At 28.0% G+C, this 23,033-nt stretch overlaps 1 protein-coding gene across 5 annotated transcripts in view; it reads right to left on the bottom strand.

Annotated features, from left to right (window-relative positions):
• The window catches only part of LOC148227205 (Ig-like and fibronectin type-III domain-containing protein 2), a 123,558-nt gene that overhangs the window by 33,439 nt on the left and 67,086 nt on the right, over positions 1-23,033 (bottom strand). For all 5 annotated transcript variants that reach the window (XM_088201082.1, XM_088201079.1, XM_088201078.1 and 2 more), the window contains one exon: positions 20,347-20,434. In XM_088201082.1, coding sequence (XP_088057208.1) covers positions 20,347-20,419 — 73 coding nt within the window. In that variant the 5' untranslated portion in view covers positions 20,420-20,434. The remainder of the gene's footprint in view (positions 1-20,346; positions 20,435-23,033) is intronic.

Here is a 23,033-nt window from a genome sequence, read left to right as displayed (position 1 = left end):
AAAATTTCATTATATAAAACTTTCAGAATTCTCTTTAAATAGACATAATGAAATATCATACATCAAATTTTTTAATATGAATTAAATTTACATCTGTTGCATAATTGTCGTGTTTTTAAATAAAAGTTATTATTTTTACTTAAAATTCTTGCAACAAACTCGTTTCATGAAGATGACAACGAGAGAGAGAGAAAAAAGATTTGATTATGATAACCAAGTCTTTTCCGTTACGTATTCAACGGCGTTATTTATTTTGCATAAGAAATTTTCTTTGTTTTAAAAAACGAAACAAAACAAAATGTACTTTATAATATAATTTTCTCGATAAAGAAAAGGTCCATTCAAGGGATTTAGATTTATTATTTCCCAAAATCCAACACAGTAATATTTGAATATTAATAAGAAAAATTAAATACACAAAAGGGGAAATAAAATTGTGTACAATAAAACGTAAAACACAACCGAGCGAGAAAATGTAACTAGAATATTTTTACGCAATACATAATCCTTTTTCGTAAATAATAGGAATAAAGAGTGAGGAAAAATGTATAAATGGATTTCAATTATAAAGTGATGAAGTGTAATCAAATTTTGCATGAATAACATTCTACATTTATTTTTTTTAATTAAAAAAATATGCAATAGAATCATTAATCGTTGATTGCTATAGTTTTAAAATATTTATTAATTTCATGAACCAAAATTGTGTCTCATCAATAAATAATAAAACAGAAAAATTAAATAAAAATATTTATAAAAGTCACCTTATTATATTTGGACCATATTATTTTAATTGAAGGTCGTAAAATGTCATATGATAATGTATTTTTATTTACTATTAAATTTATTGTACTTAATGTATATTTAAATATTTTTTAAATTACACTTTAATTAATAAACTAAATATGGGTGTCTATTTAAATTAAATATTTGACCAATTTCTAATTATTTAATTGATAAGAATTTGAGCTTAAGCAATCAATAAGAGCAGATTGAGTATATTCATAAAATCAATACTAGTCTTCTGACTGTATCATGTAGTATTATACATCACCAACTCCTCTTTTAATTATTTTAATATATAATAAGGTATTTATTGAGATGAATATATAAATACAGTCGTATGCAGTCAACAGATATTTCGGTTTGAAAACTTACACTTAACATAAAGGTAAACAAATATATTCTTTACCATTTAATGACAAGACAAATTTACCTATTTTAATCAGTCATGAAAAAATATATTGCTTTAATAATAAATTAGGGACACATCACAGTTATATACCTACTCTAAATTTAGATGGATTTTGGTTTTATGTTACGTAATACACTTAAGGACATATATTATGTTTAAGTGTACAAACAACTTAGAGTTATACTACTTAAGTTTAGATTGCTCAAATGAAAAAAAAGATAAGCAGATTAAAGATATATACACAAGGATATTAAGTGATATTTTCATTCATTGCTAAATTTTGGTTGAACGGTAATAAAATAAAGAAAACGCTGATGATGGAAATTGAAAAGCTTTGTAAGTGACTTTATCGATGCTCGATTTTGTTTTCTATATTTATAGCACGTGTACACACGTTATGCATACAATCTGCTATTCAAAAGGCGCATACGAGTAGGCAAAATTATACAAGGTACTATAAGAGAACAGTTACTTGTGCTTGTGTTCACAGAAAATTGGGTTGTTACGAAGCGCTATCGTTGGGGCAAATGTGGTTAATGTTTACTCAAAAGCTTTCAATAAATTTCATAAGCAAAATTATCGTACAGAACGAGGTATGTAAACCTTAACCCATTTGCCGGAGGGGGCCTTTGAAGAGAGTCTTTCTTAGCTCACAGTCCGGTGGTTATTGAAAGCCTCTTTCTTTGTAACAAGTGTCCCGTGAGTGAATTCAATGTCCGTACACGGTCCTAATATAACATTTCTCCACTTATTTTTGCTCAAAAATTATGTTCAAACACATAATGCATACAGAGTATTTGATTCGGTGGATGAGTAAAATGGTAATAATAAATATAAAATATCTTAAATATTGAAAAACCCCATTCAACAAAATGATGATTTCTCCCGACAAAGGGAGAAATCATTATTTTAGTTATATTATTTAATAAATAAATAATATAACTAAAAATCTAACCACAAAGACAAGAACGATGCAATCTAACAATATCTTAAAAAACTTACTGTTACAGAATTCACAGAATATTTGCTTTGGTAAGTAACAAAGAGATTAGGGTACCCTAAAAAAAAATTTCTCTCAATCAGACCTTATAAAAGAAAATCGGACAGAGATATTAGAAGAAAAGTTGAATCTTTCGGCGATCACTTAAATTAATAAATTTCAATCAAATACGCAAAGAAGACACATCAGAATAGTGACAATAAAATTCACGATTTTCTAAATGCAGCTCTTCAGATGAGAAAACAATTTACAAAATTCCTAATAAAATAGGTTGGATATATTATAAAAAAATATAATAATTCCACGAAGACACCAGAATACGACCTAATATACGGCAAAGTGATAAAAGAATTGACGGTGAGGGCCATCAGATAAGTGACCATCCAGTGACCATCCATCAACCCAATGGGATGTTGGTAAAATTATAATTTTTCAAAACCAGGAAAATAATAATAGCCATATAATATTACAGACCGATAAATATCTATTATGTATTTTAAAAATATATTTTTTTTTTAATAAAAATAATCAAGTAACTTAATCTAGCTTTTATGAACATTCCACATTAGAGGAAGTACTAAGTTGGTAAAATATTTCAATGAAAACTTGAAAAATATAAAAAAACTGCTTAGGCTTTTAACCAAGTATGGCATCTTCTTAGTTAATTAATCCAATCCTACATAACAAATAGACACCTCCAAATCAATATCGGAGAAGTTAAATTATAATTTAATTTAATTAAGCTTACTGTAATTTTATGTTCATTATTTAAAGGAAGACTACCTATAGGTTATTTTTATTTTTCCTTTTTCAAGTACCTAATTGCTAAGAAAGAAGGAAATATATACACATATATTATAAAAATTTTTTAATATCTAAAATTCTAAATATACATTAAAAATTATTGAATTGGGACACATGTGGGTATTTAAAGAATCAAATATAATTTATTCTTAAGATATCTACAAGCTGCAGTAGCTGAAAAAAATGATAACACTTTTAGTTAATCAATAAGACGTTGAAATCAGTTTGGTCAAAGAATGGTTTATATTTATTTATAAATAATATTCATCTCGCAACGATTCAACATGAAAAAATAGTAAAAATTATCTCACGAAAAATCGCGAATCTTTGGTTTTATAAATGGCTCGATTTTTTTAAATTTTAATTTATATTTTAATGTTAAATATAAGTAAATAAATCAGTACTTTAAAGACAGCCAATTTTAATATAATACAAATTAAAGTATTGTAGGTGTAGTAAACTTCCTTATACATAATCAAATCCAACAAATAAGACTGCAATGTAGCAAAATTAACTTCTATGAGATTACAGAACTCTAAAGAAGGAATTATCCTAGCCTTTCTGCTCAATCAAATTTTGTATCCAAGTATGCATTATATAAAATTGGAAGCAGTAGCACAACATAAACACGTTAAAAACTTTTAACAGTGTTTTCGCCAAAGAAGATAGCGTTATAAGCTCCGGGTGTATATAACGCGATTTAAAAAGATATTATCCTCAGTCTCGAATTAAATCCGACGCAGCAAAGAAACGAGTGTTTTGAGTGATTATGCCGAAGAAGAGACGGAAGACAAATGATGTTAAAGAAAATTATAGTATTATTCAATTAAGCCTTTTGTACAACAAAAATTTCGTTCGAAGGAGATAAGAGCGAAAAGTAGCTTATTTGCGAGTGGAAGAAGCTCGCAAGACAGGAACGGCCCGGGAGAGATAAATTACGGCGAGCTGATGATAACAGATTATTCCATCTTTACTTCTCTCCTCTTGCTTGTTTAATTGCACGTGAATTTCGCTTCCAAATAACACCGCCAAGTTCGGCCCTGGAAGCGACTAATATTTACAATGGAAATTTATCATTACACCAGTGCTGTTCGCCGACGCTTTGATTATTAAGCTAAATAAGGGCTATTATTGAGCATCGTGGCTAATTTAAATAAAAATAAATTTATTGTTTATTCTCATCGGTATATTTTTAACTAAAAATAATAAAACAACAACATATAGAAGATTTGAAGTAATATATTTATTACGAAATTGTAACTATATGGTGTGAAATCAATCAAACTATCGCATCGATTGTTACAAGGAATTATAGTTTATTATTTTACATCTAATTGATTTAACAACATAAATAAACAAAAATATAACCAAATTATAGCACCTGTTTCTTTAATCCCAATTTCTTAATTAATGTAAAGTTTCTTTATGAAAACAGATTGTTTTAATAGACATATAATAAAATTTCTAAAATAAAATATGAATTAAACTTGTTCGATAAACTTTTTTCTATACAGGCCAATCTAATCGTATTTTATATAAGTTTATCTTACTGATCCTTTAATAAAATATAATTAATACTGAGGAATATTATTGACAAAATATTTATATAAAACAAGTCTCTTGTTAAACTGATAATATGCTTATAATTGTTTGAGCTTTAAAGGTATTTTTAAAATGCATTTTAAACATAGATATGCTAAGACTATTAAAAAAATGTTTTGCATTAATGAAAATTCTAATAATAATAATTGATATCACATTAATCTTACAGCCATACATCCTACAATTTAACAGTGAGTAAAATAATTGAAGTGTAATTTAATCAAAGTTTCTAAATGAAGCTCTTTTATCATATTTTATATAAATTTATATTAATAGAAGGATAATATGGGTCATTCAGTGAATATATGTATATGCCAGGGGATAGGTGTGCGGTTATGTGATCCGAGTGAAATTTAAATTTCCAAAGGTAAGTTGAGTAAAACGTAGTCAACTCAAAGTAAACCCTTTTAGTACGCCGTTCCATTATAGAGGACGTGCACGAGTTTTTAGCATACGATCTTGTATTCATTTGCATTGCATACTTGGTTTGGTAGAGTCAAAATGTCATGTGTGTGATGGAAATTTAATTTTTTCTGCATAAATAAATGTCGAGCTAGAGTATCGAAATACTATAAATAGAAAGTATGAATATATATTAAAATTTATTTTAGAAAAATAAAATACATAAAAACATATAATGAAGGTGAAAAATATTTTTTTTGTAATTTTTGTAGGATTATTAAACACACAAATATATAACAATATTAAGAATGTATCGATCATAATTTTAAAATAAATTGCGAGACCTCTACAGCTACAAATACATTTAAAAGCAAAAATTGTGGATTTCTGAAAATGAAAAAAAAATCTGTTTGTTAAAATTTCATTTAAAGCAATAATTATAATAAGAGATTATTAAAGAAAAGAATAAGAACATAAAAATAAAATCCTTGCTTAACACTAATGACTTTTTTCTAGATGCTTAAAAGCAGATGTTACGTTTCCCATTAAATAAAGAAATTTGCTAAGACCGTGAATAATAAATTACTGATGAAAGTCTTAATGATAAAGACCCAATTTGCAAGAAATAACATTATACAATCCCAAGACAAATTTTGGTAAAGTATAAATTACAGATATTGGATATAAATGGATTACGCACAATAATTAGGCCTGCATTTAATAAAAGTGGAAGTCTTATTAGGAGTTCTTAAAAATACATACAGATTTAGAAAAAAATATTAAAACTGAAATTGTATTTTATACAATAATATTTGTACTACATATTTAAATATGTTCATATATATATATATAAATATCCTAAAAGCAATAAGACTTAAGCCAAAATTTTTATGACGTCAAAAAGTTTAGGGTATTAAAATAAAAATACGGCAAAAGTTTTATTAGATACAACATATTGCTGCAGTTTTATCTATTTTAAATATTTATTTATAAATTGTATGTATGGCTTTGTATCTATTTATTATTATATGTCAACATTCGATGCAAAATAATTACAAAAATTGTATGCATACAAACACGCGTCATAAACACAGAGAGTTTCAGAGCATATTTTTAATCGATCAAGCAATAAATTGCATTCGCCGTTTCGCGACAGAATTTTATTTACAACGCAGCGCCACATTTTTTTCGCCAACTTTCGCAATACATCATGCGATTGAAAAATAACGAAGCACAAAAAAACAAAACTCATACACCCGCGAAATTGTGCAATATTGTTTGAGAGTGTCGAGCTTCACATTTGCGTATTCAAATGGCCTCGAAGATTTATCCCGCTTAGCGCGCCGGCTTGGAGGAATTCAATATGGAGCGAAAGCGCCAGATGCCCTGGACAAATCGTATTAGACAAATGTAAAAATAATGACGCGAGGAACAAACACGAGTCGTTAAATGTGCTGTAAAGAACAAAAAAATCTCGCCGCGCGCGAAAGCTCGGGGTGAGAGCGGAAAAAGCTCTGCGGTGCTGTTGGGAAAGCTCCCAAACGTCAAGATGATAATTTAATTTGCGCTCGTGTTGACTGTTGCAGATATTTGCCTCGGGCGCAATACTGAATTATTTGCGTGTGTAATATTACCGATAGTAAGCCACATCCGATGTAACATGTCAATGCGGTGTACAAAGTTTGAAATATCAAAGCTCAGAGGGTTGGTTTGTTGATGTAACTATCTTGAATGGCTTAAATCAAGGGAAAGTAAACGGTAAAACAAGAATTATTATATTTTTATAGTTTTTATCGATGACTATTTTTTTATAACAATATTTTTGCCGTAAACATAAAAATATTCAATTTAAATATAATATAAAAACTATATAAAAATAGGATGAGCAAAAATGTATTTTTTCTTAAAATTAATTAATAATAAAATATTTTTGATTTATTAAAAATAAAATTTACTTTTAATTCTAGAGATACTTATTTATTCTAAATAGTTTAGAAATGTAATATTTTTTTATTGAGTTTAATTAGTTTTTTCTTAATTTTCTTGTGTTATAAACGCAAACCCAAAAAAATATTTTCGTTGTAATATTAAATTATATTAAGTACACCATCAGTCTTAAACTTGAGTTAGGAAATTATATTTTTACATAAGATTCAACTCATACGTTACATACAAAACACTGAAAACCAACTATGTTACTTGGGCAAAAAAGGCTGCTTATCATTTTTATTACTGTTTATATTTTATATAAACATTGTATATAACTAAGATATAAAATAAGAACGAGCTAAGAGATTATTAAAGATCAACAAAATTAAATTATTAATAAAGCTTTTATTTTATTTTCACAAGACACTCAATTTTATAAGATGATAATATATTATTTTTTTTCGAAATTAAATTACATTTCTGAACTACGTTTAATTAAAGAAAAGGTTCGTGATTTGATATAGAATGTTTCTCTCTCACGTAATAAATAAATATTTCAATTATACTTCGTTTTAATTTAATAAAATTCTAAATAAATAAATACCTGGAATTGTCGAGACATAAAAATATGAATTGTTTTCTGAAAAATATTAATAAACATTGTTTTTGCAATACTCAAATAATCGCAATCTCACTTATAAGACAAGTTTTTAATGACATGCTTACAAGAAAGATTTTTATTTATACATATAAATGTATGTATATTAATAATTTAAACATATAGACAAGCACGTTTTTTTTGCAGAATAAAATATAATATAAATCAATAATGATCATATATTTCATTTTGAGATATATATAAAGCTAAGAAAATGTTTATCAATAACAAACTTCGATTCGATTTAAAAGCTAAATATGTGTTATGTTTTTCTATTTTTGACATAGTTTTTGGATTCTGTGGTATTATGTTTATAGTAATTATCCTAATTTAATTACAGTAAACATTTTAATAAATAATATTATTTTTAGCAATTTTTCTGATAGCTATATTTGTTGACTTAATCATAATATACATTCATACATATACATATCTATAAATTTTGCATATATATAATATATATTTTAAATAAATAATATTTATTTTATTCGGCAATAATATATGTTTGTACTTAGAAATTATACAAAGCTAATTATAACATATATTTTCTCGGTTGGCTACTCTGCAGTTTCTGATGCGGCCCGCGTAATGCGGAAATGTGTTAATTTCTAATCTCATAAAGTACGACGTTCGTTCAGTATTTTTTTTATTTCGTGTTTAAGGAGAAACGTTTTTGCTGATAGCAATGCCTTTTGTTTTGTAAATTAAAGCAGAGATTTATGATAAATAAACACAGAAAGACAACCAATATCATTGATCAAATTTTACATTAAAACTTATTAACCCCTGCCTGCTACCGTGTTCAGCAAAACCATATTTTCCACTATTCGACGAATCATGCTACACGACAAACTGTTTCACGCCATCAACACATCAAGTGATAATGTTTAGCATTTATTTTATGTTATCACGAACAACTATATATCGCTGTTTAGCAGCTAAAGGATTAAAAAAGTCATTAAACAATTCAAAACAATTAAAAAAATATCCAGATCTCTTTATACACGTGTTGGGTGCTAATGTAACTGAAATCAAGAAACTTGTTGTTATGTATATTAAATGTATTGGAATCTATTGTCTCTTTGTTGAAAAATATATATAGGAGTGCTACATACGAATGTGATCTATTTTTAAATAAAATGTTAATTAACTATGCTCTGGTTTTTGTATCTTAACAATACGAATATTCCTCGTATGCTTATATATGTATAATATATGTATGTCTGTCAAAGTTAATATAATATAACCTGATCTAAGTGTATATGTTCCTACATTTGTTTTATTTATCTTAGAATTAAGAAGCTGAACTAACAACGAGATAATTTATTGGTTTTTCTTTATATATATAATATTTATATTTTATATACCTTTTATTAAAATTATTTGGGATGAAATACTATTTTTATAAATAACTTGTATATAAGACTCAAGTTATCTCATTATAAATACGAAAGTAGCTCCAATTTATTTTTAAATGCCCGTTCCAGTACTAGAAATATTTTTTTATTATGTTCCTAAAAGTTAGCTCATCGGTTATAATTTTTGCCTTAATTAAGAATTTAATTGCATACAACCGATAGATTAAAAACATGTGTGAACATATATCTGACATGGAAAATCACTACACTTTTAAGATACCTTTAAACTAAATATAAATCAAGCAAATATATAATGTATTATAATTTATGTTGATTTTTAACAATAATTGAACTGTAAAAGAACACAAGAAGCTTAAAAATAATCTGAATGACCATTAAAAGCATACAAAAAGAAATACTAGATTTTCATCCCCTATCAGAGAGCGTCCCCCTCTGTACCAATTGTTTCACGTACTTCAATATCGCACAGTTGAATGTCAATATCAGCCATTGCTGTCAAGCGCGTAGCGTCAATTTTAAACGTAATGGCGGCCATAAATCAAATCAAAATGGCGGCACTGATGCACCGGCATCGTTATGTGTGAGGCAACGGATAATCTTCATCGCTTTGTCCGCATCGGCAAACACGAAAGATTGAGAGATTTCGAATCTGTGAGATAACCTGAGATTTTCGCCACGAGAATTTTTTGCGCTTTTCTGACTTAGAGCAATCTAACGACTTTGACTTTCTGTCGCTCGATTTAAATCGAAGACAATCGCGACATATCTCAGCAGGATTTAACAACTTGTTTACTGGAGATGCTTAAACTTTTTGGTTAATAATCGACAACTGAAGGTATCAATATAAATTTAAATCAAATGTGTTGATTAAATAAAAAAATCACTTTATAAAGCATGTTTTATATCGTAAAAACTCATATTCTAGTGCTCCTAATATAAAGTTGTTCAGATATTAAAAAAATATCCTTAAGCCTGGACGATGCGGGGGACTTGAGTACCCCGTTTTTAATGTTTTAGCCATTTTTTATTATCAAAATTATTAAAATTATATTTTATGTAATAGTGCATTAAAAGTTAAAATTAAATTGTAATGGATTTAAGTAAAGAATAAATTAACCATATAAATAAAGTGTCGTATGTTTCATACAATATAAAGATGATTAAGTTGAAGCATCAAATTATTAATAACATGAATTAAATGTAAGCAAAAAATATATTTAGTAATGTTATGATGAATAGAGGCGTATAATTTAAAACACTTTTTAAGGGAGGTACATTTTAGTAATTAGCTTTGAAACGCAATTTTGAACGCAATGACAACCCTAGTGCACCGTTAGGTAATTCTCCCGCATCGGCAAACACGAAAGATTGAAGGATTTAGAATCTGAGATAACCTGAGCGCCCCGAGATTTTACCGACGAGCAATTTTGGCGCATTTATTGCGCCAATTACCGACGGGGGGCCGGCCGTTTGGCGAGATTGCCCTTTGAGGATAGAAAAAACACAAATAAAATTAAGATACATGGTGTATAAATCTAATTTATTGGACCTAGTATTTGCGCAGCAATAAAACAGAAACACTATCTTTTAATGGAAATCGCCACTGCTTCCTCGCGTTCACTCCTTATCCAATAAATTCGGAAGTGACGTATATCGAGAACGCATTATGTATGATGCGGGTCAATTAATTACTGTTCTGGGTTATGTTATTATTGAGCAAGATATTTAATTTGTTAAAAAATAACTATTTATAGAATAGATAAGAGCAAATGATGTAACATTTAATTTAATCAAAAGTAAAATAATATCTGATATAATATATTTTTGTCAATAGAGGGTGATCATGCGAAGATCGAAAAGCTGTCAGTTTTTTCGCAGTTAACTAGAGCGCACATCTTGTTTTTGTCAGATGTCATTGATACAACAAAGAGTGAATATTAAATTTTGCTAAAAATAGGACAAACTGCAAAAGTAAATATTAAAAAATGTATCGTGTGGTTAAAAACTTAGCAATGATTGACATAAAGATATGTTATATACAACATGGCAAAAGAACTAAGCATATAATCCTCCATATGATGAATAATAAATTGTACATTGATACACGTGAGATTTAGATCTTAAAGCTTATGATGCCAGTACAAAATACCAGTGGTATAAACCGGTGACTAATACCTGAAAAACTTGAATTTAAAAATTAGATGGATCCTAGTGTTTTTTAATTAATTATAATTTTGTATGGGAGATCGAAATTGGTGATTATTATTTAATTATAGTTCCAATCGATTAATACAGGTTAAATTTTCTTAGATTTTGCTAAATTCACGTATAAATATTATGATAAATAAGTCTAATTAATTTATAATTTTTAGCAAAGATGTCACTCATTTACATACTTTGATATTAGTTTGGCGTTTCACAAATAGCTTGTAAATATTAATTGTGTTTACCACGTTGTAACGTATTGGATGAAAGCCTGTTATGTTACAATAGAATATTTGCTATACTATAGCATATATAAAAAAATTGTTCACATATATTACATAACAATTTTTTTTTCTGAATAATAAAAATTAGTGATTATTGTATATTTATACAATAATTTCAATCGATCCTCACAGATAATATTTTTCTACAAATAATTAAATCAAAAAAACTACTCTTTGTTTGGAAAGGATGCGCGTTAGACGATGCATTTTACCATGCGCATCATGTAATTGTTATTCTACCCTTTGGTTACCGATCGCCGGAGTGACAATCTAGACCGTTTATTTTTTACGGCATGAACATATTACACGGATGTGTTTAATAAGTTGCGAAATTGGCTCGCTAACATCCTTATCTGCGATTTGACAACTAATAATATAAAATATATGACATTGAGAAGAGACGCAGTAGGAAAATAACACGGAGTAACATCAGCAGAGACGATCCAAGAGACTGCATCGACACGAGATACATTAGCGGATCGTCCAGAGAACATAGCGTGAACACATCACAACAATCCCAGCCGCTCTATTAAAATCATAGCCGACAATAATACAACTCGACACTCCACCAAGACTTTTTGACTTCCAAAACCTGCCGTTTCAACTCTACCACCTAAGAATGAATACATTTAGTAATTTATTTATGTCTATAAAAATATAATAAACTGTTTTCGGCGGCAAAGTTACACACATTCTATGCCTCAAAATCCAAAAGTAGCATAGCTGCTTGTACTATAGAATATTGAAAACAATTGTTTATTTTTTATTAACAATTTTGCAGCAAATTAATTAATGTTTTTGAATGAATTGCTATAGGTAAAAACCGGGGGAGAAATTACAAATTTATTAGAATATTCGAATACTTCATACATTTTTATTTTTTATTCGAATAGTTGCAAACTACAAATAATTGATAACCCGAATTGTAACACAAATTGATTGTGAGCTGTAATAATAGTTTAACATAAATAGTTTAATAAACATATGCTTACTTACAAACTTTGTTTTCAGTCTAGTGTTTCATTATTTACTAAGTAGTTCTTGTTTGTGCTTATCCCGTTGTAATATATTAGACCTACGCTTACGATTTATAATAAATTAATGAAATAATAAAGAGTTGTTAGGATCTATTTTCAAGCTCAAGATGGCTTTTATTAATAAACAAAAACCATATCATCGCTTGAAAGAACCATATATATATATATATATATATATATATATATATATATATATATATATATATATATATATATATATATATATATATATATATATATATATATATATATATATATATATATATATATATATATATATATATATATATATATATATATATGAAATAATATATACAATTAACCATATCATTGCTTTTATAAACATCCTATTATTATGAAAGGTATGCTTTGTGTTGCTTTCCATATGACAATGAAAAATAAAAATAGCAATAACCCTTTGTTGATTCGATTGTAATTGAATTCGGAGCAAAGCGTTTCAATGAAATATTTTCCTTGAAGGTACTGCGAAAATACGTAAGCTCACTTTAAATTCTATCAATGGTAAAAATCGAATGACACTATCGTAGACAAGAATGCAATGGCAAGAAGGTTTTCTACGTCGAAATTGAGTGTCAGTTCAAGTTGAGACTCAACAAGGGAATACTCAGATATTCCATCAAATATGTATTCATACTTGAAACTAAAAGTTTATTATTCTCATTTTGACTGCTCTTCAACGATTACATACATATACTAGTAATACGTATATTTAAGTTTTTAATATTTGAGTCGCAATTGCAGTAATATAAAAATTCAAAGGGTTAAATTACATTAAAAAGATTCTTTCGTAACTTAATTAAATTTCTTGTGTAGTTTTTGATCGTGAAATTTCAACAAGCGTCTTGTGGCAACAACTGAAAGTTTTCCGTACAAAGTTTAAACCCCTATTGAATAGATGTTTATCAAAGTAAAAAAGTATTATATTTAATTAAAATTGCTTTTTTTTGTATAAAGTAGAATATTACATGTAATATTTTCTTTATAGAAAATTGTATATAAGACTTATAATTGAATTTTAAAATTCAGGGGCAGGCATATTAATATAATTTTATCGTTATTTGTTAATTTATGAGCGCTTTATTTTTTCCATAGCATAAATATGTATCAATGCAAAATATAAAACAGCAATAATAATGAAATATTTATATATTATAATTTGTAATAAGTAATTCTTTTATATCAAACATTTTATTCATACAAACTTTGGTTTAATTGAATCTCATCGTCCAAATTTACGGCCAGTTCGGGCTTTGGGCTGAAATCGTGCATCATATTGTGTGTTGCCTCATTACACGTCTAATCCCCGAGTGCGATAAACAAGGTGAGAGGGCACTAAACGGATTTCCCGACGGCGGCAAAAAGAAAATTTGAATAATAATCGCGTTAGCCGAGATGGCCAACTGAGAACGAGAGGTTTTCCCGGCAAATTGAATTACTTATTTATATGGGCTGTGGGAAAACAACCGTTTCCGCCACCCACTTACTCGCCAGCAATCTTTTTATATTAACTATATATACAAACATACAGGTCTCTAGAATTTGTGAACTTTCAACCAAACATACTCGACCTAAATCGTCATTCAATATTCACAACAGCAGGACAGATCCAAACTCGACGTGGTAAACAAAATCAAAACTTTATGTGTCATACCTTTATTCCGAGTGTTTTAGAAACTTATTGTAAATACGGTTTTGGGCTAAATATAAGACCATAAATTTATTAAACATAATGTTTGTTCTAGTACGAAAAGCTATTACACAACTGATAAAAAATCAGCTAGTGTAATTTTTTATCTTATAATAAGATGTGTTTAAGTCGAGTTCGAGTCCCTTCAAAGCAATCGTCACTTTCAAGTTTTAAAAAAAATATATTGGAAGTTATTTGACCAGAAAGTATTCTGAACTAACTTGTTAAGCTGTATTAAATAAGATAACCAATCGTTAAAATTCAATATTGAACTGAAACTTGATTTCTACAAAAGTGTCTGTTTCAAATTTATTCTAAATTCTCCGCAATTTTGTATATTAGTCTATATTTATTTCTTTGATAAAAATAAAATTAAATACAGGAATTCCGGGTTATGAACCCTTTTATTAAATTAGGTTATTTAAGTGGATTTAAAATGAAAAAAATTAACAGCATTTTTTCAAAGCTTTGCATGTTTCATCGAATATTTAAAGGGGAGGATTGTTCCGGAGACTGGCCGCAATTTGAATAATTTAATTGAATACCTGCTTATGAAATCCTGAGATGATGAGCGAGGGACGAGAGGTGAACATCCGGTATAAAAGGAAATTATAAAAATTTGAAAAAGGTAAACGAGTGTTTTTGTTTGTTTGATATGTGAAGAGCTTTAATTTGAAAATTGAACTAACGATACGGTGAAGTAAATAAATTATGGCTATAGAGAAGCATCATACTTTATTACTGAAAATAAATATATTCGTTTAATACGTATGTTATATTAAACAACAATAAAAAATATATTTAAAACTGTATTTTTATAAAAAAAAATATGTTTTTTAATGTATGAAGAGAGACTAGAAAGATCTAGCTTACAATAGAAGGTTAGCAACTCTAAAAAACTGCAGGATGCAATTAAAAAAAATGAGACGTTGAAACCCATCTCAGTTATTATTCTCTTTGTTTGCAACTCACTCGTTCGTCGTTGTCGACAGTTTTTTTAAACAGCAATAATAACTGAACGTTTAATTATTATATAAATAAAATATTAAAAAATAATGTACATTAAGAAAATTTATCTAAGCATGTTATTTGTTCAACTTCAACTCTATTGATTGCAATATGCTTATAAATATAAATTCTAGGTATTTCCTTAGTTATTTTTTAATAACAGATATATGGGCCTTCTTAATTAAATTATTATTCAACTTAAACTGTTATCATTGTCAATAAATTAACTTGATAACAAGTTGAGATTGTCAATTACTTCATTTTGCAATTATGGACTTTGATATTTGGCCTACAGGAAGTATGACTAAATGCTTTAATCATTTCCACAATTCGGACATGGTTCGTCGGCTAGTATTTACTTTTTTAACTCCCTTTTGTCCAGCTTAACCTAATAACATTTATTGTTGTATCTAATGAGGATTCTATCCTGGTATTCACTTATCCAAATTTCTAAAAATATTTTATAAAATTATAAACCTCAAATATTAAAAAAAGAAAAAATCTTTACATTCGATATTTTATATTAAATTTAAATTCATACAAATCAACATAAGCTAATATTGTCATAAAAAGATTTTATTATATTGAAAATTATTATTTTGTACAAAGTCACAAAGATATTACGACGATACTCGCTAATTTAGTTAATAAATTATTAACTTTTTAATGAAAAAGTTAAATATTTATTATTAATATTTAAAGAGCTTAAAAAATAAATTTAAAAATGCTGAGGTAAAAGTATGATATTTTGTTAGTAATCGATTTTTACTCAGTAGAAAACAGATTATTATTTCAACAAGACGTTCATAGTAAATACCTATATTTTGTATTTATTTTATTTATTTATGTATAGTCAGTTTTTATTTTTTGGGCTCCAATGAATTATAGTGTCGACAGAAGATTTATGTTACATTTTTTTGTGTAAGTTTAAACTTACTTACAATGCGGCACAGGTTACGAAAACTATCAATCTAAGATTTGGTGAGGGTACTGCTAGTCAGAGAACTTTAACACAAAAAAATAATTTACAATAGTATCATATTGCCCAATTTTACTTATTGTGCGATTAGATATGTTTAATAAATTAGATAAACAAATGTTGCAAAAATTACAAAATAGGGCAATGAGAGTAGTCTTAAATAAAAATAGATTAACTAGTTATAGAAGTATGACTGATAGATTGGAATGGTTATATAGTCAAGAAATATTGCAAATGAATGATAGATTTAATACTAGAAATAGAGGATAGTTAGGTATAAGAAAACGAGTACGGCTAGGGGAATTATGTACGGAGGTGTTAATTTGTATAAAAATATTCTGCAAAAATAAAACTATAACGGGTTTCCTAAATGCAATTGAAAAAACACCTTCATGCATAAACAAATAAATTACAATATGAAGTATTTTTTTTGTTCATGCTATATATGTAATATATATATTTTTAGTTAAAATTTTTCTTAAGTAATAATGAGCTATTAAGCAAAATAAATAAATATTAACTTTAAAATGTGCCCAGTAAAAACATCCATCTGCTGTTGATTTAAAGAAAAGAGATACATTAATATACCCAATAAACAAACTACTTCTTGAAAATTTTTGGTAGACTTCTTCTACAAAACTTTTTACGACATCTGGATGCATAGAAAAGGTAAAAATAGCAACGTTTCAAAGTCCACTATTCATTAGTTAATAGAAAAAATAAAGAAAATTTTTTGATGGAATTCATTGCCTATAATAATAAATATATTTTCTGTAAAAACCAGAACAGATCAGAACAATATTAAGGCAGCATTGAAGCTATTAAGAAAGTATAGTGATATTCTGGTTGGTATTATTCATCGATCGTATCTTAAATCAGGTGAAACTATTACAGCCAAATCATATTGTAGGAAAATATCTTACTAAAAAAAATCAGCCACATCATATGAAACAACATTTATTTGTAAAAAATCCTTACGTGAAAGGTACAATGATTTTAGAAAAGGCAGATCCGTCAAGCGTGTTTTTATGGCAGAGATAATATTTTAAAATATTTTTTATAATTAGCTTTTTAATTAGCAAAATAAAAATATTAAACATTTTCATGTATACTGTACATACAATATTTTTGGAATGCAACTAGAGTTGTTAAAATAAATTTATTACTTGATTATTTGTATATAATTATGTATATAATTAAAAATTTTACACTTAAATTACATGTATACAGAAACCTTAAGATGTATACATTTAAAGAGTGGCCTTAATCACAATTTCTTATAGCAACATTTGTGAAAATACTATTACGCAATACATATGTAAAAAATAAATAAAAATAATTAAGAAAAAGTACAATTTATCTTTTGCTTATCTTGATGTGACACACCATAAGATAATTATCTTAACATAAAGCTTAGCTCAAATTATCTTACATGCGAGATCACTATTGCGCATAAAGATCCAATTTATCGTTCACACAAACACCCTCTTTCTTACGCAACAAACAACATAATCAAGCGTTTAAGAATAATCTCGTCTGGATTGTATTGTGAAGATTACCAGCGTTCTCTCGTTTATCACGCGCTCACTCATAGTTACAAATAGGTTAGGATTTGCGTCTAAAAGACCCAAAAAGCCCTGGCACACTAGTGCAAATGACAGGTTAATTCACTTCGCATCGGCCTCGTACCTAATCCCAGGCCTTAAACTCGAATATTTCCCCGGGTGGTTGCGTGGGCCACCCCTTCGCAAAATGCACAAAGGTTTCAATTACCTACCCCCTGCCTCAGTATTTAAGTAAGCAATTAGGGCCGAGTGGGCCAAGGCAAACAAATGATCTTACATTGTGCCAAATTGTCAAGCGATAGCCAACCCTGCAGGGCCCTCGACGAATAGAACAAAGTGGGCAAATAATTAACGCACTGCGAATTTATCATAACCCTGACACTCGGGTCGAATTAAAACATTCGTGAATGTACCCTTTGACTGATGCTTTTAATTAACGAGACTCCGTTTGATATTTTATATTTGAACAAAGGGTAAGAAAAATTAAACCCTTAAACTATATGCCATTGTCAGAATCGTTAGTTATTAAATTTATGGTTTAAATTCTGTGAATACAAGTTTAATAAAATTAATTGTTGTAGAAAGTAATCTAAATTTAAATTCTCTTTAGCTTTGACAGAAAAATAGTTAATGAGTACCAAAAGACCATTTTCTATTAAGAAATTTTATGAACAAATAAGAAGAATACGTACAAAATAACCTATTCCTTACTACAAAAGTTGGCGACTTGATCTATAGATAGTATATAAAATTTATCAATGAAACTGAGTGCCCTGAGAAGTTAAATACAATCAGTTAACAAGTTCTGAGAAAACTCACAAATATAGACTCCCAAAACTATTTGCACTCTTTGAGGAGTATCGCCGTACATGTACGGTGGTCGATCTTTCACTGTTTTGAGATACCTCATATAGTTACATATTCACATATATAACCGAAGAAATAATAAATCACAAACATATTAATATAAAAATTAAATTAATTTAAATTAATGGAAATGATTTTATAGAAAATAATACCAATAAATTAAAGAGTACGAAATAAACTACCATAAAAAAATATTTTATATTCATTTTATAAAAAAAAGATTGAAAGCTTCTTTCCTGATTTAAAAAAAACTACACAAAAGCGAAATAAATATAAAATAAATATGTAACTACGGACATTTGCTCTCAGCACAATTGCTTTCATGGACAATTAGTTCCTTGTTTTTTTTTTAATTTTCTGAATGTTCATCAGAAGTCAAATTGTTCGTTTCAATGTTTTTTTGGTAAAGATAACTAATTATAAAATATAAAAGTTGAGAAATGTATAATTTAATTGCTATTTTTACATTGACGAACATGCAGAAAAAAAAACATGAGAGAAATTATCAGTGAGAGCAATAGTCCCTGAGTGCAATTGTCTGTGAGAGCAATATTCACTGAGTGCAATTCTCCGTGAAAGCAATTGTCCTGAGAACAATTGTCGTAGGAGCAATTGTCCCGATAGCAAATGTCTGCTTACCATTAAATATATGACAACAGAAATAAAATTGGAAAAATACGTGAAATTAAATCACTCCCAGGTGTATACTAATAGATTAACAATTATGTTTAAATTAACTTAACTACTCAAATGCTTAAAACGGGTTTCAGTAATCGTATTTAATATTTTGTAACTATTATTAAAATTATTAATTAATTAAAACCTACACTTTTAAGATAGATAAAGAAACTGCTTATTTGTCATCTTATCTATCGTCTACTAAAATGACAAGTAATGTATTTATTTTTTCGATTAAATATCCAATTGTACTTTTCATATCACAAATTGCTAAATTTATGAACATTTTGCAACTTTATTTACTCTATCTATGATTTATAATGAGAAAGTATAATTATTTGAATGCTCGAGTAGTCACACTTCCAGGATGAAATAAAAGCACTATAACAATCCTGGAATAAGTGAGTTGAAGTTCAGGTAAAGTATATTAAAAAATATAAGTATTTTTTAAGAGAAAAAAACATTCTTCCATTTTAAAAATTAAAATTAAACTTTTTCAACGATATATAAAATATAGCCCATGCAGTTGAAATTTTACCATTTTAAAATTGCATTTGTGAAGAATTTTGATGAATTTGGAAATTATACAACTATATGTATGTGTGTTGCAATGAAGCACTCATTGTTTGGTTTTCCTCCCTGCTGTGAACCAGAAATTAATTTTCAGACGTCCCGTGCATTTGTGTAGCGCAAAAATATAGATTTAGTTGCACGCGGATTTAATTTAAACCATAATTTTAACTACTATGGTTAATTCCACAAAAATAGAGAGAGATCGCTTACTACTTAAAAAGTATAAACAATACCCTTTAAGCGTTTTTATATTATTTATTAGGGCAGAAATAGTATATTTAAAAAGTCAGTTGATTCGCTACTTAAATAAATTATAATTGCGACAATTTCAACTTGGTAAATATAAGTGACTCCCATACCGCATATAATATGAATATATCATATTTATATAGAAGGCTATTTATAACAATTACATCCACTTGCTTTTGCAGTAGATCAAAAAACAAATATTAAAAAAATATATATTAACTTACCATTTGTGTGGACTCCAAAGAGTTGTAGAGTTAGGATGGTCCAAAAAAATATTGTACTCTCTGATCCGGCCATGTTGCACTAGTAAATCTGAAATGAAATTAAAAAGTATTAATTATCGCACAACTTTAAGCAACTAAAATTTTTTTTAAATTACTATTTGAGATATTTTCAACATAATTTATTAATAATATTTATTAAACATACACGTGTGCGAGATGTGATTAAGAAATTACGTCAATTTATTTGATCGTGTAAGCTGTTCATTATCGGTAAAGCTTTTTATCACTTTAATACTTCTATCAATAATAACATATTACGGTAATGTTACTATCAATAATGCGCATGTCAATTGCTCGCCCAATTGGGCACGCAGTTTGTATTTGACATCAAAGTATTAACAGCGCACTTCGTTACACACAACGATCTTGAAAAATACGAAATAAATAATTTGCAATAATTTTTGGGCTAAAAATATAATAATGTTTAGTAAAGTGCTACACATATTAGAGAAGATTTTAGCAATGATGCTATGATCCAATTAGTAGGTTTTCGTATTGTTCAGACGTTTCAAAGAAGACGTCGTAGGCCGCCTAGCAAATCTCCGGTAGTGATATTGAAGACAGTGTGTTTAGTACTCACTAAATCATATTAAAGAGATCGGTGTACAGTTTATTCAAAGCAATTCTGAGTCACATATGAGGATCGAAATTGCAGCTAAATTTATTTAAAAAAAAATTTCAACAAAACTAGCATTAAAATCGCAGATAACTTTGACGCTTTTAACACCAAAACAAAGGTACAAAGGTATCTAATAAAATGGCACTAAAAATCTTTGAACAGCATGGTAAGTTTGATCGAATATCAAGGTCCTTCTTACTGTTTTAACGGTATATTCTGCTGTTTTTTTATTTGTAGGTCATACAGTAAATAAGGAGTACTATTCTATAGTTTTACACTACTTGAGTGTGTTTATTTTAAGACACGACCAGAACTTATGGATTTTTCACCACGATAACGCACCAGGTAATACGTGATTTTTGATCAATAACATCCACTGTATTCACTAGGTATGCCCTATACTTTTTTTTGCAGTTAAATATTAAAATTAAAAAAACAACTTTTTGCGACCATAGAGAAGATTTAAAAAGGAAAAATTGCTCAGTGAGCTGAAAAATACATCATCACTGGCATAATTGTAATATATATATATGATACGGTTCACTTTAAATGTGATAATATCAATTTAAAGAATAAATAAAAGATTTTATATATTAATCAAAACTGTCGTTATTTTGTTTTAGATCATATGTTAAATTCGGAGTAACTGCAACGTTAAACGTAATTTATAGCATATACACGTAATAATAACATTATGCATAATAATTACAAATTTTATAGTCTATATTATTTTGAGTTAAGCTCTTTATAAATACGCGTTGCTATAATCGTTTTCTTCATTTTAAGTACCTTGAAGCTTTTACAAGTCGTTTCCTTCAAAAACGATATAGTCATAGTGTCAATAATTAATTTTACATCGCCGTTAACGATTACCGTGCAATCAAATTGTTGACGATCGCTTTAACGATACAATAAAAATATAAAACCCGTTTGTGTAGATTATCGTAGATGAAAATTCCTTTATTATTATATTACATTACACAGACGTATACTTTTTTTATTATGAAAACTATAAAGAAGTAATTACGGCCGGCCGGGATTTTATGCGGGCCCGAGAGGACCTACAGCAAGAAAGGGATTCTGATAATCTGGGTTTCGAAAATATCCACCCCGCTTTAGTGGCGACGGCCTATGGCCCATCTATCCGAGAAATGTGCTTAACTCATTTTTTATTTATATATAGGTGGGGAAAAATCCGCACGCTTAACGCCGACATGCCAATTTCTTAGTGTTTGGTGCTGAGAATTGTTTCATTGCTTTTCATTAGATCATATTATAATAAATATTGCAGACAAAGGGTTTCTTTAAATATATTGTTTATTATTATTACTTGGATTTACCGGGCGCCCGACAGGGATAATAAAATAATATAAGCTATACCACACAACATAAATATGTGTTACGTAAAACAGACTTTCTTAAGGTTTATTTCTCTCGAATGATAAAAAATAATAAAATAAAGTATATCGATGGATTCACTAGTAAATTAGCATTTTTCATAACAACATAGGAGCTTACTTTACTAAAAATTAATGAAAAAAAAAGTTTGTCAACTGATAAATTCGGTTTCATAGACATTTTAGAGCTGCATATAATTTTATTTGAGCCTGTAATAAAGTATAAATATCTATCAGTAAAAAATATATAGATATGATTAAGCTGTAACAATTAATAAAAATATATTTACAAGCTCTCGCTGCGCGCAGTTATGTGAAATTAAATAAATAGTGGAATAAGTTAAAATCACAGCATTTTTCTTACAAAGTGTGGCGACCACACAAATAGGTCCAGATTTAAAAGGGTAATTGTCTCATTGTTGATGACCGTGACCAAAAACGTTCATTCATTAACAATGAGACAAATTTCATGGCAAAAGAGGGATTTCTTTTGACCACACAACACCAGTCGTTAAGAGAATCCATTTTGTGATAAAACAGTACGGACGACGCAATAAATCACCCCATCGCAAACCCTTTCCGAAAAATTTGAAAGTCTGGACAAGCAAAAA

This window comes from Plectrocnemia conspersa, unplaced genomic scaffold (assembly GCF_051122295.1).
Source record: "Plectrocnemia conspersa isolate PC_06_02 unplaced genomic scaffold, ASM5112229v1 ptg000013l, whole genome shotgun sequence".
Classification (NCBI taxonomy): Eukaryota; Metazoa; Arthropoda; class Insecta; order Trichoptera; family Polycentropodidae; genus Plectrocnemia; species Plectrocnemia conspersa.
The sequence above is the reverse complement of the archived record's forward strand: the minus strand, read 5'-3'. Positions and strand labels throughout refer to the sequence as shown.